At 40.0% G+C, this 16,777-nt stretch overlaps 1 protein-coding gene across 1 annotated transcript in view; it reads left to right on the plus strand.

The window, feature by feature from the left end:
• LOC129732594 (ATP-binding cassette sub-family G member 4-like) overlaps positions 1-16,777 on the plus strand; it is a 58,414-nt gene that overhangs the window by 18,532 nt on the left and 23,105 nt on the right. Inside the window, exons 2-5 of the mRNA XM_055693587.1 lie at positions 12,872-12,986; positions 14,824-15,013; positions 15,244-15,628; positions 15,697-16,194. Of these exons, the coding sequence (XP_055549562.1) occupies positions 12,872-12,986; positions 14,824-15,013; positions 15,244-15,628; positions 15,697-16,194 (1,188 nt within the window). The remainder of the gene's footprint in view (positions 1-12,871; positions 12,987-14,823; positions 15,014-15,243; positions 15,629-15,696; positions 16,195-16,777) is intronic.

Genomic DNA, 16,777 nt, shown 5'->3' on the forward strand with positions numbered 1-16,777 from the left:
TAGTTCTGTTAGATTTTACATCCAGATAACGTTAAAACTATCCGAAAACAATTTCAATATTCAAGCGAAAGAAACAACTCTTTTTGAAAGGTTGAATATTATTTTTTGTCATCAATTTATAATCAATTAAAACTGCCACTGATAAAAGCTATTGTCGATCTAGTTGCACTGCACAGACACAACACATTTGCCGTATTAGTACTCGAGATGTATTTTGCCACTTAATTCTATCAAGTTGGTTTGCTTTCATGCAGTTATCGGTACTTGTTCGAGTAGCCTTCATGTTTTGCGCTTTTCTGGCGATAGAGAAGTCATGGAATAGGTAACGTCAACTATTCTATACCAACGTGTGTTACTTGGGATCGTTCACACCGCTAAAATAGGCAGGTTGCGGTGGGCTGGGCATGTTGTAAGGATGTCAGACGACAGCCCGGTAAAGATGGTTCTTGAAACCAATCCGTCAGGGACGAGACGGAGAGGTGCACAGCGGGCAAGGTGGATCGATCAGGTGGAAGACGACCTGCGGACCCTACGCAGACTGCAGAGCTGGCGAACTGCAGCCATGGCCCGAGTGGAATGGAGACGACTCTTACGTACAGCAAAGGCCACACTACGGCTTGGGACTGTTTGGTAAGGTAAGTACGAAACTAAAGCAGGTATTAGACGAAGCGAATATTTGCCAAATGCTGAATTTTTGGTACGATTTTTATTTGCACAAAATAAAATCCGTACCAAAAATAGCAAATATTCGCTTCGTGTAATACTTGTTTAAGAGTGCAAGAATCCACGAATCTAAGAGGCCATAAATCCGAATCTCTGAGTAGACAACTTAGAGATTCCAAAGCGTTAAGAATTTGATGCTTCCAAAAAGGGATACGAAAGCTTACGAAAGGCTGAACTATTTCCACAATTGAAATAGTGTAGGTTCGCTTGAAAAAAAAAAACACGTTATATTTATAAAAATAGATAGTGACAGGATTGTGGGATACTTTAGTTTTTTCTTAAAATTTAGTGTGTACAAAAAGTAATCCAGTTCGTAATTGGCTTTAATAACTATACTTGGTTTGAATACTGCCGATTCTTTTAGTTATTAAGGTATTTTTATGCAGCATTGCGATATTTTTTTTACTTAAACAAAAAAATGCGTGAATAGAATTTTTTCTTCTAAATTTTCATAATCTTTTTGATAAATCGTGAGATGTTTACTCTTGAGCTCTAAGCGGAAATTAAATCTTTTTTGTAAAACTTACTTGTGGGAAAAGTCCAAAGAATAAAAGCCTTTCTAAAATTCCTACGATGATCAATTTTGGAAAGAGCTAAGGCGCGTCAAACAGTTAAATCAAGCAACGGGTAAATTACTGAACAACTTTTGCAATTTGCATATGCTCTCTGTCCTGAATAAAAACTAGGTAAGGTAACAGACAAAAATTAACGAATCCTAACACACACAAAAAAGAAACTAGGAAGCCTTCAAGGTCACTGTGTTTGTATCGCACGCATGGCATTTTTTTACCGTCAGCTTCTAGCTTACGTTTATTCTGTAATGGTTTTCTATTCTACAATTTATCACCGCCAGCCAGTACGAAACATATAAAACCTCAACTTTGTATGCGTGTCAGGGAGACAATATGTGCAAAATGATCTTTTCGCGCGAAATGCCAAACCCACACAATTTGGTAAAATTTTGTTCGTGAATTCACTAGCGTTGGTTGTTTGAATACTAGTTCCAAACCGCAAACTGGCAGGACTGAAATCCATGCGTAAAATTTACGAAATATCGCGACGCCTAATCAAACGGTCATTGACCCGTCTGTTTTTTTTTTTTTTGGTTGAAGACCGGCTTGACGACGCGACCAGCTACGACGAGTCGCGAACGCGCGTGCATCTATTTTGGAGCAGCTGAGAAACGCACTAATCGTCGCCAAGTTGAGAACGTAAGATGAGCAGATGGCAGTACTGTAACCAATCATCGGCCAAGCGAGAGATTAGATAGAAGCAGCGTCTGAGTGTTGTTTTCAAATGTGCCAAAACTGATTCGCTAACTTGTGAAGTAGGTTACGCATCCGAACGGCAAACTCGTCTATTTTATGGGAAAACTTAGTTTTATTGATCAGCGCAGTAATATGCTAATGAGGTTGATGGCTACGCATAGCGGTTGTGATCTTGCACTGCGAACCGGTTTAATAACCACACGTGACAAACACCGCACAGCCATGGTCATGATCTACGTCTGATCAAATGAAATTGGACCAAAGAGAAGTTTTTTTTTCTTTGATCAATCAAACTGTCGTAAAATTCACTGCTAATATACATCAGTGTGTCACGCGCCAGGTTCGATTTAATGTAAATATCGCCTATCGATTAATAGTTCGATCATATATCTAGTTGTTACACTGCAGGCTGAGAGAAGCAGATACGATGAGTATGCGCACCACAGCACAGGCCGGGTGCGCGTGTTGACTTAACTTGCAAATGCGGAAAGGCGAGTCTTGTTTGTACAATAATCGAGTGGTACGATAAAATTCAGCCAGGGTTTTTTTTGTGTGCGTTAAGAGTAAATCATAAACTGAGTGAAAAAAAAATGCTTTACCGGAACAAAAATATATGCATGAAGCAGTGGTGCCAATTTGATTGGTTTATTTAGCAGATATAATGCTCTTTATTAGCGTCGACATGACAAAAGTCCAATCTACGAGGCTGCAAAACAATACTTCTAATTGGAAATTATTTGGGAAGCAAATAATTTCTCGATCTCTGTCATCTATGGATTTTTGAAATTGTTCTACCTCTTTTGTAAGAAATAATGGTCCACCTATAAAAAGTTGAAAAGGGCTAGAATCTTATTTATTCCGGACAAAATCACTCGACTGATGAAATTCCACAAATTCCGAACTCCTTTCTGTTATATCCTTCGGTTCTGAGTGTTGAATTTCGACGGTGGATTTGGAGGTACCCAAAAATGTCTCAGGTCTTGCGAGGTAGCCAGCGTTTTCATTGCCCTCGATGCCACAGTGTCCAAGAACCCAGTACAATAGAACTTGATTCTGTCGGAATAGCTCCCGTAGTGATGTTCTGCACTTCCAGACTAATTTAGACGGGCATTTTGCAGTCTTCAGGGAGCATACTTGACGTTTGTTCGAGTACCGTCACATCGATCTGCTCCGTTCAAAACATGTGGTTAACATTTTCGAATGCCAAGGTAAGCAATTTCTATGTCGAATTCTTCTAGATTGTGGGTCCCAAGTGAACCTCATCACGAAAAACATGGCCAAGAACAAGATGTTTGGCGTGAACAACCGTCCAGCAAATAGCTTGAAAAAAAAATTGTCAAAATCCACTCATGCTACAGTGACTACCGAGCAACGGTGGAGTGTATTAATACTTCTTCGGTGACTGGTCCCTTCCCAAGCACCAAAATCGATGTGAGCAATTGGCATATTCCTCCCGGATTCCAGCAAGCAAATCCCAAGTTTAACTGTCCCCAATCGGAATATATATAGTTTGCTTGTCTTTCAGTCACGCGCACGATAAACGAAAGTTACTCAAATTGCCTTGTTATTTTTTTGATGGAATAAGGCAGTACCTGTTGTAGTTCATTGAGGATAGACTATGAAAAAGTCAAGAAAATAATGGGGATTATAAACCTTTTTGCTCGAGAAAATAAGCAGTTTGGTTTTTTTAAAGTGTGCAGCAATTTTTATATGCATTGAAATTATAATTTTTCAATAGTACAGTTATTCGATAGCAAAAAGTTAACCGAAGACGTTAATAACGAACATTTATAAAAAATTGAAGAAAACCGGCTGTAACTCGCCAAAGCCATTTTATGCAAAACATCATATCGAGTTTCAAGTTTAGCTTATGGCGCGTGACAAGCTGCCCTTGAATTCTATCCAACTTTCTCCCTATTACTTAAAGCTCTAACAAAATTTACAAAAATGTTCTCAAGAAGTTGTACTCAAAAATTAAGCAATATAATTTTTTTTCGATATTTTTCAAAATAGAAAAGACATTTAACCTACACAAGACATGCTGCACATATTGTACCCCAAATTAATTCTTTAAGTATACTACGACGTTCAAGATGCAAGAAGAAAGGGATAATTATTTTGCTGATATGTGAAAATTTGAGCTGTTTCAAAAAAACTTAGAGTATAAGATAAATCCATTCCCGACGAGAGACATTCAAACTTTGATTCAAGTTGAACAATTATGCTTGAAAAATTTTCACGATGAAATTATTCAGTAAGGTACAGATTGATCTTATATTTGCAATACAGTTTGTGTTAATTATGTTTATAGTTGATCAGTCATAAGAGTTTGAAGTTCATTTTTTTTAGGTAAAAACTGATATCTCTCCGCCGGGATCGGGTTGAGCTATTGGCCATTATTTTTGAACATTATATAAAATCTGATCAACAGTTTTGATTTAAGATATTTTGATATATCGATATAAAATTTCCCAAATTTTAAAAATTAAACATAGGTTTATCTACTATCCTGCAAATGCGCTACAGTAAACCAACTTTTTTTTATTTTTTATCAAATAATATTTGTTTGCTTATGTAGAAGAAGACGAAAACAAATAAGTAGACAAAAGTGGTGGTGATGGAATGAGGATTCTTATGTTGTTACGCAACACTATAAATGGTTTCTGTGATGGAACGCAGATGACAGATGTTTCATGCGCGTCATTTATCATGTGTGAAGTTATATCGGAGTATTAGAGAGGGATTTGAACTACCCATCAATGATTAAAAGAGGACAGTACTTCGTTGTTCCAAGCTTTGCTATTGTTAATAACGAATTGCAGAGACAAACTTTTGCATGTGTGAATATTTTTTTGAGCAATCCAGTATTTTATCATGAGCAATGGTTTTTGTAAATTGTTTTTTTTTTCAATCACATTCATTTTTAGTTATTTTGTAAGTTTAGTTTGAATATAACATATGTCACATCAAACAATTGAGAAAATGAACTATTATTCAAGCTATGAAATTAAAAAAAGTTAAATCGTTAGAAAACAATTTTTCAAAAATATCAAATAATGGAGAAAAAGTCTTTAGATATTGGAGAAAACAGCTGTGCAGTGGATCCTTATAAGAAGCGAGATGCTGATTCGTTTTCGAGTAAGCAATCAATCCACGATCTTCTGAACGAAGGATTTATCGCAGTTTAGATAATTAAATAAGTTTCAAACTAGCGCTGGCCATCTGCATCGAATTATCGATAGTGTCTTAGTTACATATTGAACTTCAACTCGATACTTAAAAAAAATTCATTTTAGATTAAATACCAACTTTCAATAGTCCAAAATGCATTTGAAAGTGGCTAGCCACTACGGGCCAACTAGTAAATAGATAGTCACTCAATATCTGTGACTACTTGGATTCCTTTCACTAGTGATTATTCTTGCTAAGTTGCATATGTAGCAATTGTGGCAAAGAAAGGAGAGTTAGGACGAACCAGTTGAAAAAGCAATAAGTGCGCAATGGATGCTGATTAAAAGGATTCTTGCTATCACCAACCAAGTCTGCATTCGAAGTATGTACTGACTAACAAAGCCGACTAAGAGCTTCATGGTTTCGCTAATGCTTTTATGGCCGGTTATGAAGCTTGCATCTATATTAGCTTCAAGACGACTCTGCAAGCTAGAGCTTGTCTGTAGCAAACCGAAGGTGGTTCCGTTGGAACAGTCGACGATGCAGCGGATCGTCGATGTGCGCAGCACGTTTGCTATCACGTTTTGGGCAAAAAAACGTCATTCCTTTAAGTCGTATAGAATGCATTTTAAAGTTAGCTTGCGAAGTTGTAGAAAATTGAAACTAATTCTTTTTACAATGTACGTGTATGGCCTCCAGTTTTTCACATAGGTGCAATTAATGCATCTTGTATTGTCATTTTTAACCAAATAAGGGTTTACTTAACAGAGTTGAGCGCAAGTTATATGAACCATTTTATTTGACAGGGAGTCATATTTGATTTGTGAGAGAGATTTCTAACAAATGTAATTAAGCATACAAAATAAGAATTTTGGATCACTATTAATGTTATTTGAATTGCTTTTGACTACTGTCTTGGGACTTTTTTTTTGATTTTCAAGCGTATTTATGATGTTTGAATCACAAATCACTGAATCATCACAAGTACCCCTTTTTACTTCGTTGGCTAACGAACCGTTCACCGGTCTAGAACGGAACGAATAAGAGATGTCCAGCTTCTTCTGTCTTGGGCAGCCGTTCTCCAGTCTCCCCGTACACCAGCAGATCGTGCATCTTCATCCACCGCGTGCGAGGCCTACCACGGACTCGACGGCCTCTTCCTTGTTCTCTACTGAAGATAGTTTTGGTGGCTCTCTCAGCCATTCTCGCTTCATGTCCAGCCCACTGAAGCCTGCCCGCTGTATTACTTTCCCTATATCAGCATGTTTTTATACCTGGTACAACTCGTGATTTATGCGCCTGCGCCACACTCCATCTTCTAATTTACCGCCAAGTATCAATCGCAAGACTTTACGTTAAAAATCTCCGAGCACTCGTCGATCAGCTTTCTTCAGCGTCCACGCTTTATCTCCGCAAAGGGCCACCGGGAGTATCAGCGCTAGTTTTGTGCGAGTTTGCAAACTACGGGACCTTAGCTGGTTACGTAGTTCGTAGAAGGCCCTGTTTGCGGCTGCAACTCGTCGTTCCACTTCACGGCTCATGTCGTTGTCACATGTCACAAATGTACTAATATAAACGAGTTTATAAATCACTTCAAATCGTTCCCCATCTATCTTCACCTCAGTACCAACACCACGGGAACTCCCACGCTCCGTACCAGCTACCATGTACTTTGTTTTGGTAGAGTTCATGATGAGTCCCAATCTCACAGCTTTCCTCTTGAAAGGCATAAAGGCCTCCTACGGTCGATACCAATGATTTTAATGTAGTCCGCAAAATCAAGGTGCATGTGAGATTTCGTGATAATCGTGCCGTTTCTTTGCACGTTTGCTCTTCATACTGCAGAGCTCATCCCCCTGATTTAGTCCATCTATCGTTACGAACGCGGCTATCCGCACGCATGACTTCGATCCTTCCAACGTCATACGAATCAGCCTAATTATATTCGTCGGGAAACCGTGCTCCAGCATTATCTGCCACAGCTCGTTTCTCTTCACTGAATCGTATGCCACCTTCAGATCTATAAACACTTGGTGGGTCTACAAGTTCTACTCCCGGAACTTATCGAGGATTTGTCGTAGGCGGAAAATTTGATCCGCTGATTTGATGCCCCTGTCGAAAATCAGCCTGGAATTCGCCAACAAAGGAGTCTTTTAGGAAAGACAACTATATCTCTTCAGAGACAAAACCTAGGAACCTCGTGTGTTCGGCAAAGTTTCATGAAATCGACAGCTCTACAACTTTGCTGGAGACAGAAATTGAATATCTCGTAACATAAAAAAAAAACTATGTTTTCAAAGTGTAATACTAGCTTCATAAGCAATTAAATGAAAATGTAAGAGGATTCTTATCAGTATTCAGAACAGTATTTTTCACTAAATAATCGCCGCTAGACCGGCAACCTGAAATTAGTGCTGGGACTTTTAACCGGATATATTCGTGATTCGGTTATCCGAATCTCAGATCACGGATGTGTAAACGAATACTATTCGGATGTCCGGACATCCGGATACGGATAATCGAATAATCGGATATCCGGATATACTATCCGGATATCCGGATTTTTTTTCCTGTCTTCTAAGCCCGTTCGAATAAAATGTAACGCGAAAAATGGCTTTTTTTCACAATACCCCATCCCCTCGAAAGTAATTATTTACATAATTCTCATTAAACTATGTTCGGATACAATACCCGGATATCCGGATATCCGACTATCCGAAAATCCGGATATCCTGTCGGATAATATCCGGATATCCGGTTGATCCGGATTGTGGATATTTGATGGAAATCCGAGGTCGGATATCCGGATATTTTAATCCGGATAGTCCCAGCACTACCTGAAATATAGCATTTCTTATGTAAAATTGGTCAACAAATCGATTGAAGATGGTATCATTTTGAGCAGGGTACGGGAAATGAACTGTTTTGCCCCTTTTCACCCTATTTTTGTGTATTTTTGGAAGTATAGACCCTTTTCCGTGCCCTGCACAGAATGAAAATATCACCAATCGATTTGTTGGCCAATTTTACATAAGAAATGTTAATTTCAGGTTGCCAGTTCAGCGGCTTCTAATTAGGGGGAATTTGGGTCCATTTTTTGCCAGTGTGCGGCGATTGGTCGGTGCATTGAGCGATAATTTCGTCGTGCTCGTGTTTGATCAGAAGAAAACTGCAAGGTTTCTCGTGTCCCGAAGACCGGTTTCGTACTACAAAAGAAGGAGGATAGCGACTCGTTGGCAGATGGACAGCAAAGTCTGATCGTTGTTTTGTTGTACATTGCTGTCAATATGCGCCCGGATCAAGGGGATCTTGTGGCTGTATCCATACATTTCCCATCTACCATTCATTGATGCTGGTACCAGCGTTTCTAGTACCCACTTTTTGGTTGGTTTGCCCTATAACTAGTGCAATAGAGTAAACGTCTCAAATTGTCGGTAAATTTATTCTCGAATAAATATCGTTTTACATGAAAAAAACAAGAACTCAACATTTGTTTTCAGTACAATGTGAACTTTCAATGAATTAGATAGGTTTTGTGAGCATTTGAAATGAAATATCGACGCCGTAATGAATTGATGATTGGTAGGTAAAATGTTGACGTTTATAGTCCCCTGGCCCGGATATAGCATTCTCGAATCTCGACACTCATTTTCGAACGGCGTGTCACTAGACCAACACCGGCGGACTGGAACAAGGCGAAGCGGGTGCTTTGTTACTTGAAAGGTACGGCAGACCACGTTATACATTCGGGTGGCAATGGAAACCTTCAACTTGAGTGCTTAGTCGACGCGGACTGAACTGGTGAAGTCGGCAACAGGAAATCCGACACTGGCTACATTTTAAAGTGCGGTAGCGGACTTGCAGGATTCATCAGAATGCATTGAAATCTGCTGATTGCTTGTTGGATTCGCTTGTGGTTGGATCGGAGGATCCAGTACCTATTAGACGGATGCGTTTGCATCGATACGGGTCACATGGTCCACTATAAGCGAAGGGAAACAAACGCATGACAAGAACCGGAAGATGGTTTCTGAGATCTAGATTTGCGAGCTAAGGATGGCTGGGGCAGTGAACTCCTTGGAGTTTTCTTAGCAACCCTCTTTTCCTCGCGAGTTTGCGAATGGGGAGTGGCTGAGGTATCCAGCTATTGCTATCCGTTTGCTGTACCTTGAAATGATGGTTCTGCACGAACCTTCCTTCCGTATGTTGGAAGTCGGTCTATCCACCCGGTGCATGCGAGCGTTAACCAAACATATAGTTTAGTAGGAAGCGCTGCCCGGTTATCCGGTCGGCGGATTGTTTGTCGATCTCCAGAAACAGTTCGACGGTTTTTCCTGCCAACTAGCGGTTCCTTACGTGCCACTCCAGTGTAGAGATATCGTTGTTCTGATTCTGGATGAATCGCAGTATTTCCTCGTTTCAAGTGTCCACGCTGTTAAAAAAAACCTGAGGAGGATCGCTTTTGGCAGACTATTCGTGCTCCTTCCCAGAGAGTTAGATCTGGGATGTTTCTCTTCAGTCACTCAACTGTTTCGTTATTGGTGTAGGCCATGTTTGAAATAGCAACTCCTGAACTTAGGCCCGATAAGAGAAGATTTTAGTGCCGCAGTCTGATCCAGGATCGAATCGTGGATGTTTCCAAGTTTCTCCTTGAATAGAAGTTTGGTGGGGTAACCGTTAAGAGTGATAGCTATGTTAATAGCCTCTACAATTTGCCTGTACGTAACTCTCGCCGTGTGTCCGGAACCAAGAGACCATCCCCGTTGCGGACCCAAGACTTTTTGTTCGTGGGTGATCGGCGCTGGTATTCGGTGACGGGACGTCATCCAATCGTTGCCGCTTGACCTTGTAGATCTGACCGGCTGGAGGATCGCAGGGCGAGCATTCTTTGAGTGGCCTTCTTTCAGGTATGCCACGTACCAGCGCTTTTGTGTGTTGGAAAGATACGGAGAGCAGGTAAACTAGAAAGTCGGATCGCTGTCAACGGCTCTGCCTCTATCTCCTGATCATAGAGTGTTCGTTCGACCACTTGCTCCGTCTTCTGTTCAAATTTTTGTTGAAGTTATTTGTGTTGTTTGTATTGTCCACGCGGTTCCCGCGAGATGCTGTGGAAATGTTGGTCCGCTGTATCATAGCCCCGTTTAACGCACTAAGCGCAAAGGTACACTCTGGAGGATGCCCTGGTTCTCCACTGGCTTCAATCGCGTTAGGGTATTCGTTTTTGCGTAAAAGTCATGGATAGTAGCTATTACAATCAAGAAGTATGTATGGCTTTGGACACTTTTCAATAACTTAAGTTAATTCGTACGAGCACTAAAGCAATACAGAGTTTAAGGCTTTTATTATTACTCATCTGGAAAATATACTTTCAATCAATCATAACAGCTGAATATTTTCTATTTTTTTTTGAAAATCTCTATCTTTAAATCATTTATTTTAATAACATTTTAAAATTTGTTTTAAATCTATATCTGCGATTGTTTAAATCTTTTTCGTTAGATTAAGGCAAAGTTTTTTTGTTTGACTCAATGTTTCGGCCGTACAAAAATATTTTGGCCATCAAATTGCTACTGTTTCAGATCTGCATTTTTACAGTTTAGAAGACATAAAGGATAGTTTTACATTTCTTTAATCTTATTTAATTTTATATCAACTTAGATAACTCATCTTTTGACTTTTATCTTTTTGCCTTTCTCCTAGAAAGGTATAGCAATCGCTGGAAAAACCGAAGGTATAAAAGTGGTCCCAATGGCCGAATGTCATATACCACTCGACTTCTTTCGACGAACTGAGCATTTTCTGTATGTATGTATGTATGTGTGTATGTGTGTATGTGTGTGTGTATGTGCAACTTTTTTTTCTCACTCACTTTTCTCAGAGATGGCGTTATTTTCGTTATGATTGAACATATGGTTCAAAAGTTATGTAAAGAAAAGTTATCCTGAGGTTGTTTAAACTCACTAATTTTTCTCAGTCCGTGAATAAATTGTTCGAAATTAAGAGTCATTTCTTATATTTCGCTATTTCTGAAGCACTAACATTACGTCAAATTTCATATTTTATTTAATTACAACATCAATATTTTAGAACCCAAAGAGTGAATATAACTTTTTGGATTTAAGCATTCATGTAAATCTATTTTTACAAATAATAAGTTTGAATGAGAAAGGCTGAGTCTGACCGTTAGGTGGATTAATTTAGGTTTTTTTCCTGTATGGACTTCCTCACTGCGACCAGAATCGTAGATCAATTGTGAGATATGCCCGGGTGTCTGCTGTATCCCGCACTTCTGTTAATAGCAATACCGCTATTGAGAAGTGGAATGCTTATTATTAATTATTGTTCATCAGTGCTTGTGTGTAATGTGATACTCTTCCTTACACGCTTACTGTTCTACTATACCGATACTCGTTCCTCTTGCCAAATATCACCAATTATAATTCCCTGGTGAAGTTTCGTCGTGCGTCCTTCTGGCCAGTTTTATTGATGAGAGGGACTTATTTTTTGTTAAGAGGAAGTCACGCAAAGGTATTGTAGATTTCAGCGTGAGGGAAGGGTAACTGGTGGGGAGCCTGAGAATAAACCCATACTATTAAGTCCTTTTTGACATCGGATGGCCTGGTTCTACTAAGATTCGAACCCACGACCATCCGCTTGACAAAGCGGACTCTGTAACCTTGCGGCTACGCAGCTCTCCGACTTTTGTCTTTCGTTTCTAGTTTATATTTAAGAGTTTTTATACGAAATTATTAAAGACTTCAAAGATTTTTTTTCTGTGTGAACTCATCACTGCGACCAGAGATTAGATCTATTGTGATATTGTCCAGGTGTTTTCTGTACTCTGCACTTCACTTTATTGGCAGTATCACTATTGAAGTAAGTGATACGCTTATCATTCATATCCGTGCTTGTGTGTAAGTTGTACCTTTTCGTTTCAAGCTTACTGCTCTACTATACCGAGCCTTTGTCCATCCTACCAATATCGCCTAATTACAATTTCCTGGAGAGAACATTCATATGTTACTCACACCAGTTTTATTATAATAGGGACTTATTTTTGTTAGAAGGAGAGTCAACAGAGGTACTGTAGAATTCAGATTGAAGGAAGGGTACGTGGTGGGGAGCCTGAGAATGAACCCATGCTAAAGTCCTTTGACAACCAAATTGCCTGATTCTACTAAGATTCGAACCCATGACCACCCGCTTACCAAAGCAGACTCTGTAACCTTGCGGATACGGAGTTCCCTGACTTCAAAGATTACCCATATAATCATGAAAAAATGATTTCATCAATTCTTAATTTCTCCTACTTGCGTACACTAGATTCTTTTTTTACGCGATTGATGCGTCCTCGCAAAAAAAGAATCCCATAAAAAAAGTCACGTAATTTTCAACAATTCGTGTAAAAAAGGATCACGTCGTTTTGATAAAATTATCCGCCACATGTAAAAAAGTCGTGTAAAATACAATTATGTAAAAAACAATTGCGTAAAAAAAGAATCCAGTGTAACTATGGCTTTTTTACATATAACGTAATTGCTCAAACTAGTAAGTAAGTTTGATTTTATTTTTCTTCTACTTGTTATTTTTTATGTTTTTGTAAACTACCTACATCTATTTAATACCTTTAGCTGGTTCCTTGAAATATTCGTTGCGTGAATAAAATTTTATTAAGTTTTTGCATCTTTTGTTCTCATTTCCTTTCCCAGGCCGAGATATTCTGAAAAACATCAACGGAGAATTCCATGCCGGTGAGCTGACCGCTATTATGGGCCCATCGGGGGCCGGAAAGAGCACTTTGCTCGACATCCTGGCCGGCTACACGTGAGTATCCAATTTCTGCCTTGCGCGGTTTGTCATCGGATCTCGCCAGCTTCCATGTCAACAACAAATGCAAACTATTCGGTGCGAGAGAACAATTTCCTTTCTTCCAATCGGACCTTGTTGTATATGTACAAATGTAGTCTGTTAAGTTGAGTGAGGTAATGAACATTATTACACCCGTCCAGCCGTTGTAAGCAGCTTGCTTTTTTACTACCACATAGTTCGTAAAGCGATTTATCGCTACGATTGCGAACCGACGAGTAAACAAATAAGACTTCTTCCATCTTATTTATCTCGATTCGTTCGCGTGCTTTGTGTTACGATGCTCGGGCGGTCGTTTATTGAACTTCCTCTGGCTTTTTATTTCAATATGAAAAATCACGTTCGAATGAACATGTCTGGAAGCGAGAAAAAAAAACTCGAACAAAGTACTTTAGTAGAATGTTTTCAATTACAAACTGATATAATGGAACTTTCCCCGGTTGATTGAGCACAAAGAGCCTCTGGAGTGTATCAGTCAGCAGCTTACAGGTTTCAGAACACTCATAGAGAGCCAATTACTAGGTGAGGTGTAAAGTTTGCTTGACTCAAGTGCAGTTACCTGTAAAAAGATAAAATGTCAGTGCTAGGCACTTTGCAATGCAATCTCCGTGCCACTGTGAGTCAGGCAGGGAATTCAAGGTCCTTCACATTGACTGGACAGGCTGAAGTCATGAAGTTCTTGACCGAATGCGGTCGAACAAAGCGGAGCGATCTGGTCTTTGTGTTTTGATTCGAAAACAGCTCGAGCTTTCGCTCGATTGCTAACCGTTGCAGCAGTGGATGCTATTAATTTCTTTCTATCCACGTTAAAATCCATTTTCCTTGTGCTTTATTTTGCTTCTATCATCATTGCTTCGGTGCAGCTACACCAAGTCTTTCACTCACACAGCTCTGCAACTGGCGTTCAGTTCAACCTTGTGTACAAACCGCAGCCGAATTCGGTGCAATCAGCTGTTTCGGTACAATTGAGTGCCTGTAGTCGGGTGCACGTGTACTCATCGGTATGCTTTCGTTCCAGTTTGCCGAGTATTTGTTGTTGGGAACTCACTCATACCGATCGTTATTATTGGTTTCGAACTTTGCTCCAATGTATGTAACGTAATGCTGTAAGCATAAACAAAGCTGAACGCTGCGGCACTGTTATGAGTAGTGAGGATTATGTTACTGAGTCACTACCAGCTAGCAGACGATTATTATCGCGGGGGGTGGGACGTAAATGGACAAAGCAGCTTAGCCAGAACCAGATGCGCGGCGTGAGTGAGTTGAATAACGGATAGATGACGACAAGGAAGTGTACAACGATTTGTCCATTGGGGCGGTCGTGATTCATGCATTTGGACGCCATAAAGATAATTATTTTTGTTTTCTGTTGTCAAATATTATGGAGTAAATCAGATGCATTGGTGTCCTAGACTTATCAATAGTAGAGTGGGGGAAATTCTATGCATGAAAAGGATCACGCTTTATTTCAGTTATTTTGTACATTGAGAATCCGCTCGGAAGTTTATAGGCCGAATGTCGCAAAAAAACTCTAGCGTCATAGCTTATCTTGAAGACAACAAATCTAAAAATAAAAATAAGTTTTTTATCTTGTTTACTACGTATAATGTACATCAAATGTTATTAATTTACTGGTTGTCTCAGGTAAACCACTCTGAGGAGGAACTAACTAGAGAGAAACTAGAGTTTTTTTTTTGACTTTTGGCTAAATTTGAATTGATGATATACAATTTCTTTTTTAAGTCCATTTAAAAAAAAAAATCTCATTCTAATTTTCCCTTCCATTTATCCACAGCGAGAGCGAATTCACGGGTGAAATTCTGGTCAACCGCCAGCAGCGGGACTTGAAACGATTCCGGCGCCAGTCGGCCTACATCATGCAGGACCACAATCTGCAGCCTCATCTGACGGTACTGGAAGCGATGCACTTTTCGGCCAATCTCAAAATTGGCGCCGAGCTGAGTCCGGCTAGTAAGAAAATAAGGGTAAGTACGGAGCTTGAAAGTGGGAGGGGAAAAATATGACACGTGGAATCGATATCAGCTACGGGCTGGGGTTTTATCTAAGTGCGTTTGTTTGTTATCGGAATTTTTGGTATGTTTTACGGCTTAGGGGAACCTTGAACCTTTATTGTTGTTTTGTGATTACGATTCCCCGTGGTGACTAACATAGATAACATACTTAGAACAATTTTATTCATTCCACTTTGTTTTAGATGAATGAAATCCTGTGCGCCATCGGGCTGCAAGACCACAAGAAAACTCGCACGGCGAAGCTTTCGGGTGGACAGAATAAACGGCTAGCGATTGCGCTGGAGATCGTCAACAATCCGCCGGTGATGTTCTTCGATGAGCCCACCAGTGGGCTGGACATTTCCACCTCTAAGAAGTGTGTCGAATTACTGAAACATTTGGCCCGGGAGGGTCGCACCATCATCTGCACCATTCATCAGCCGTCCGCCCTGCTGCTGAACATGTTCGATCATTTGTTCACAATGGCCGAGGGAGAGTGCATCTTCACCGGATCGACCGGAAACATTGTGCCATTTTTGAAGGAGCTGGACATTATCTGTCCCGAGCATTATAGTCCCTCCGATTTCTGTGAGAATAATTTGCACAAACCCAAACTTAGCAGTCATTATCTTAACATACTTTTTCGATGGTTTTAGTACTTGAGATCGCCACCCACGATTACGGACGGCAGACCGACAAATTAGTCACCAAAACGGAGAACGGCAAAAGCATAGCGTACCGTAGCCGCGAATCGTTCACACCTTTTCTGCTGCCGATTCTGGAGTCCCCGGTATCGGTGGATATCCCAGCGCTTCCCTCGAAGGAAGACCCCCAGTCGGCGCTAACCAAGCCAAAGAAACTAGCGAAAAAGCTTTCGTTCAATCCGGAAAAGTGGTGCGGTCGGGATGAAATCTACACGACCAGTTTCTGCCGGCAGTTTTACCTGCTGCTGCTGCGGACGTTTCTCATACTGAGCCGTGATCGATCGCTGATGACGATGCGGTTCATTATCCACTGTACGATCGCGCCGCTGATCGGGATGCTGTACTTTGGCATCGGCAACCAGGCGGCGCACATCTTCAACAACTTCAACTACGTGTTCTTCTCGATCATGTTTCTGATGTTCACCGCGTTCAGTTCGATGACGATGGCGTGTAAGTTGATTCGAACTTAATTTTTATGACTAATATTCGTGGCAGAACTATGAAGCTCCCTTTATACTGATTTTTTGGTCTTTTCTGATTTTGAGATGCGTTTTTTCTGTTCTGAATAGGGTTTGCAATCCCGGGAAATATCTTTTACTGGGTATCCCGGATTCCAGAAACAGATATACCGATTTCCGGGATTTCCGAATTACTCAGATTTTTTTCATGAGCAAACTACAACAATTGGATTACTGTGCGTCACTTCAAGTCAAATGTTTGGATTCTTCACGACTCAGACTCTTTCAACTCAACTGATTGTTATTGGTAGATTATTCGCTCAACACGATACATTTTATCTAATCAATATTGAAAAAAATGATAATTATTTTGAGACCCGATTTTTTCCAGTAACAATAAGTTTTAGAGCAATTTTTCAATTCACTATAGTTGCCTTCCGGATTGACTCGGTTTTTACAGGAAACAGGCAAATGGCAAAAAAAAACATTCCAGTTTATTAACCAACATTCTTATACGAAGCCCTTCTTTCTAATCAATGGTGACACAAACTCCAAGACGGGTATGCAAATTGAAC

The sequence above is a fragment of the Wyeomyia smithii genome, chromosome 3 (assembly GCF_029784165.1).
Source record: "Wyeomyia smithii strain HCP4-BCI-WySm-NY-G18 chromosome 3, ASM2978416v1, whole genome shotgun sequence".
Classification (NCBI taxonomy): domain Eukaryota; kingdom Metazoa; phylum Arthropoda; class Insecta; order Diptera; family Culicidae; genus Wyeomyia; species Wyeomyia smithii.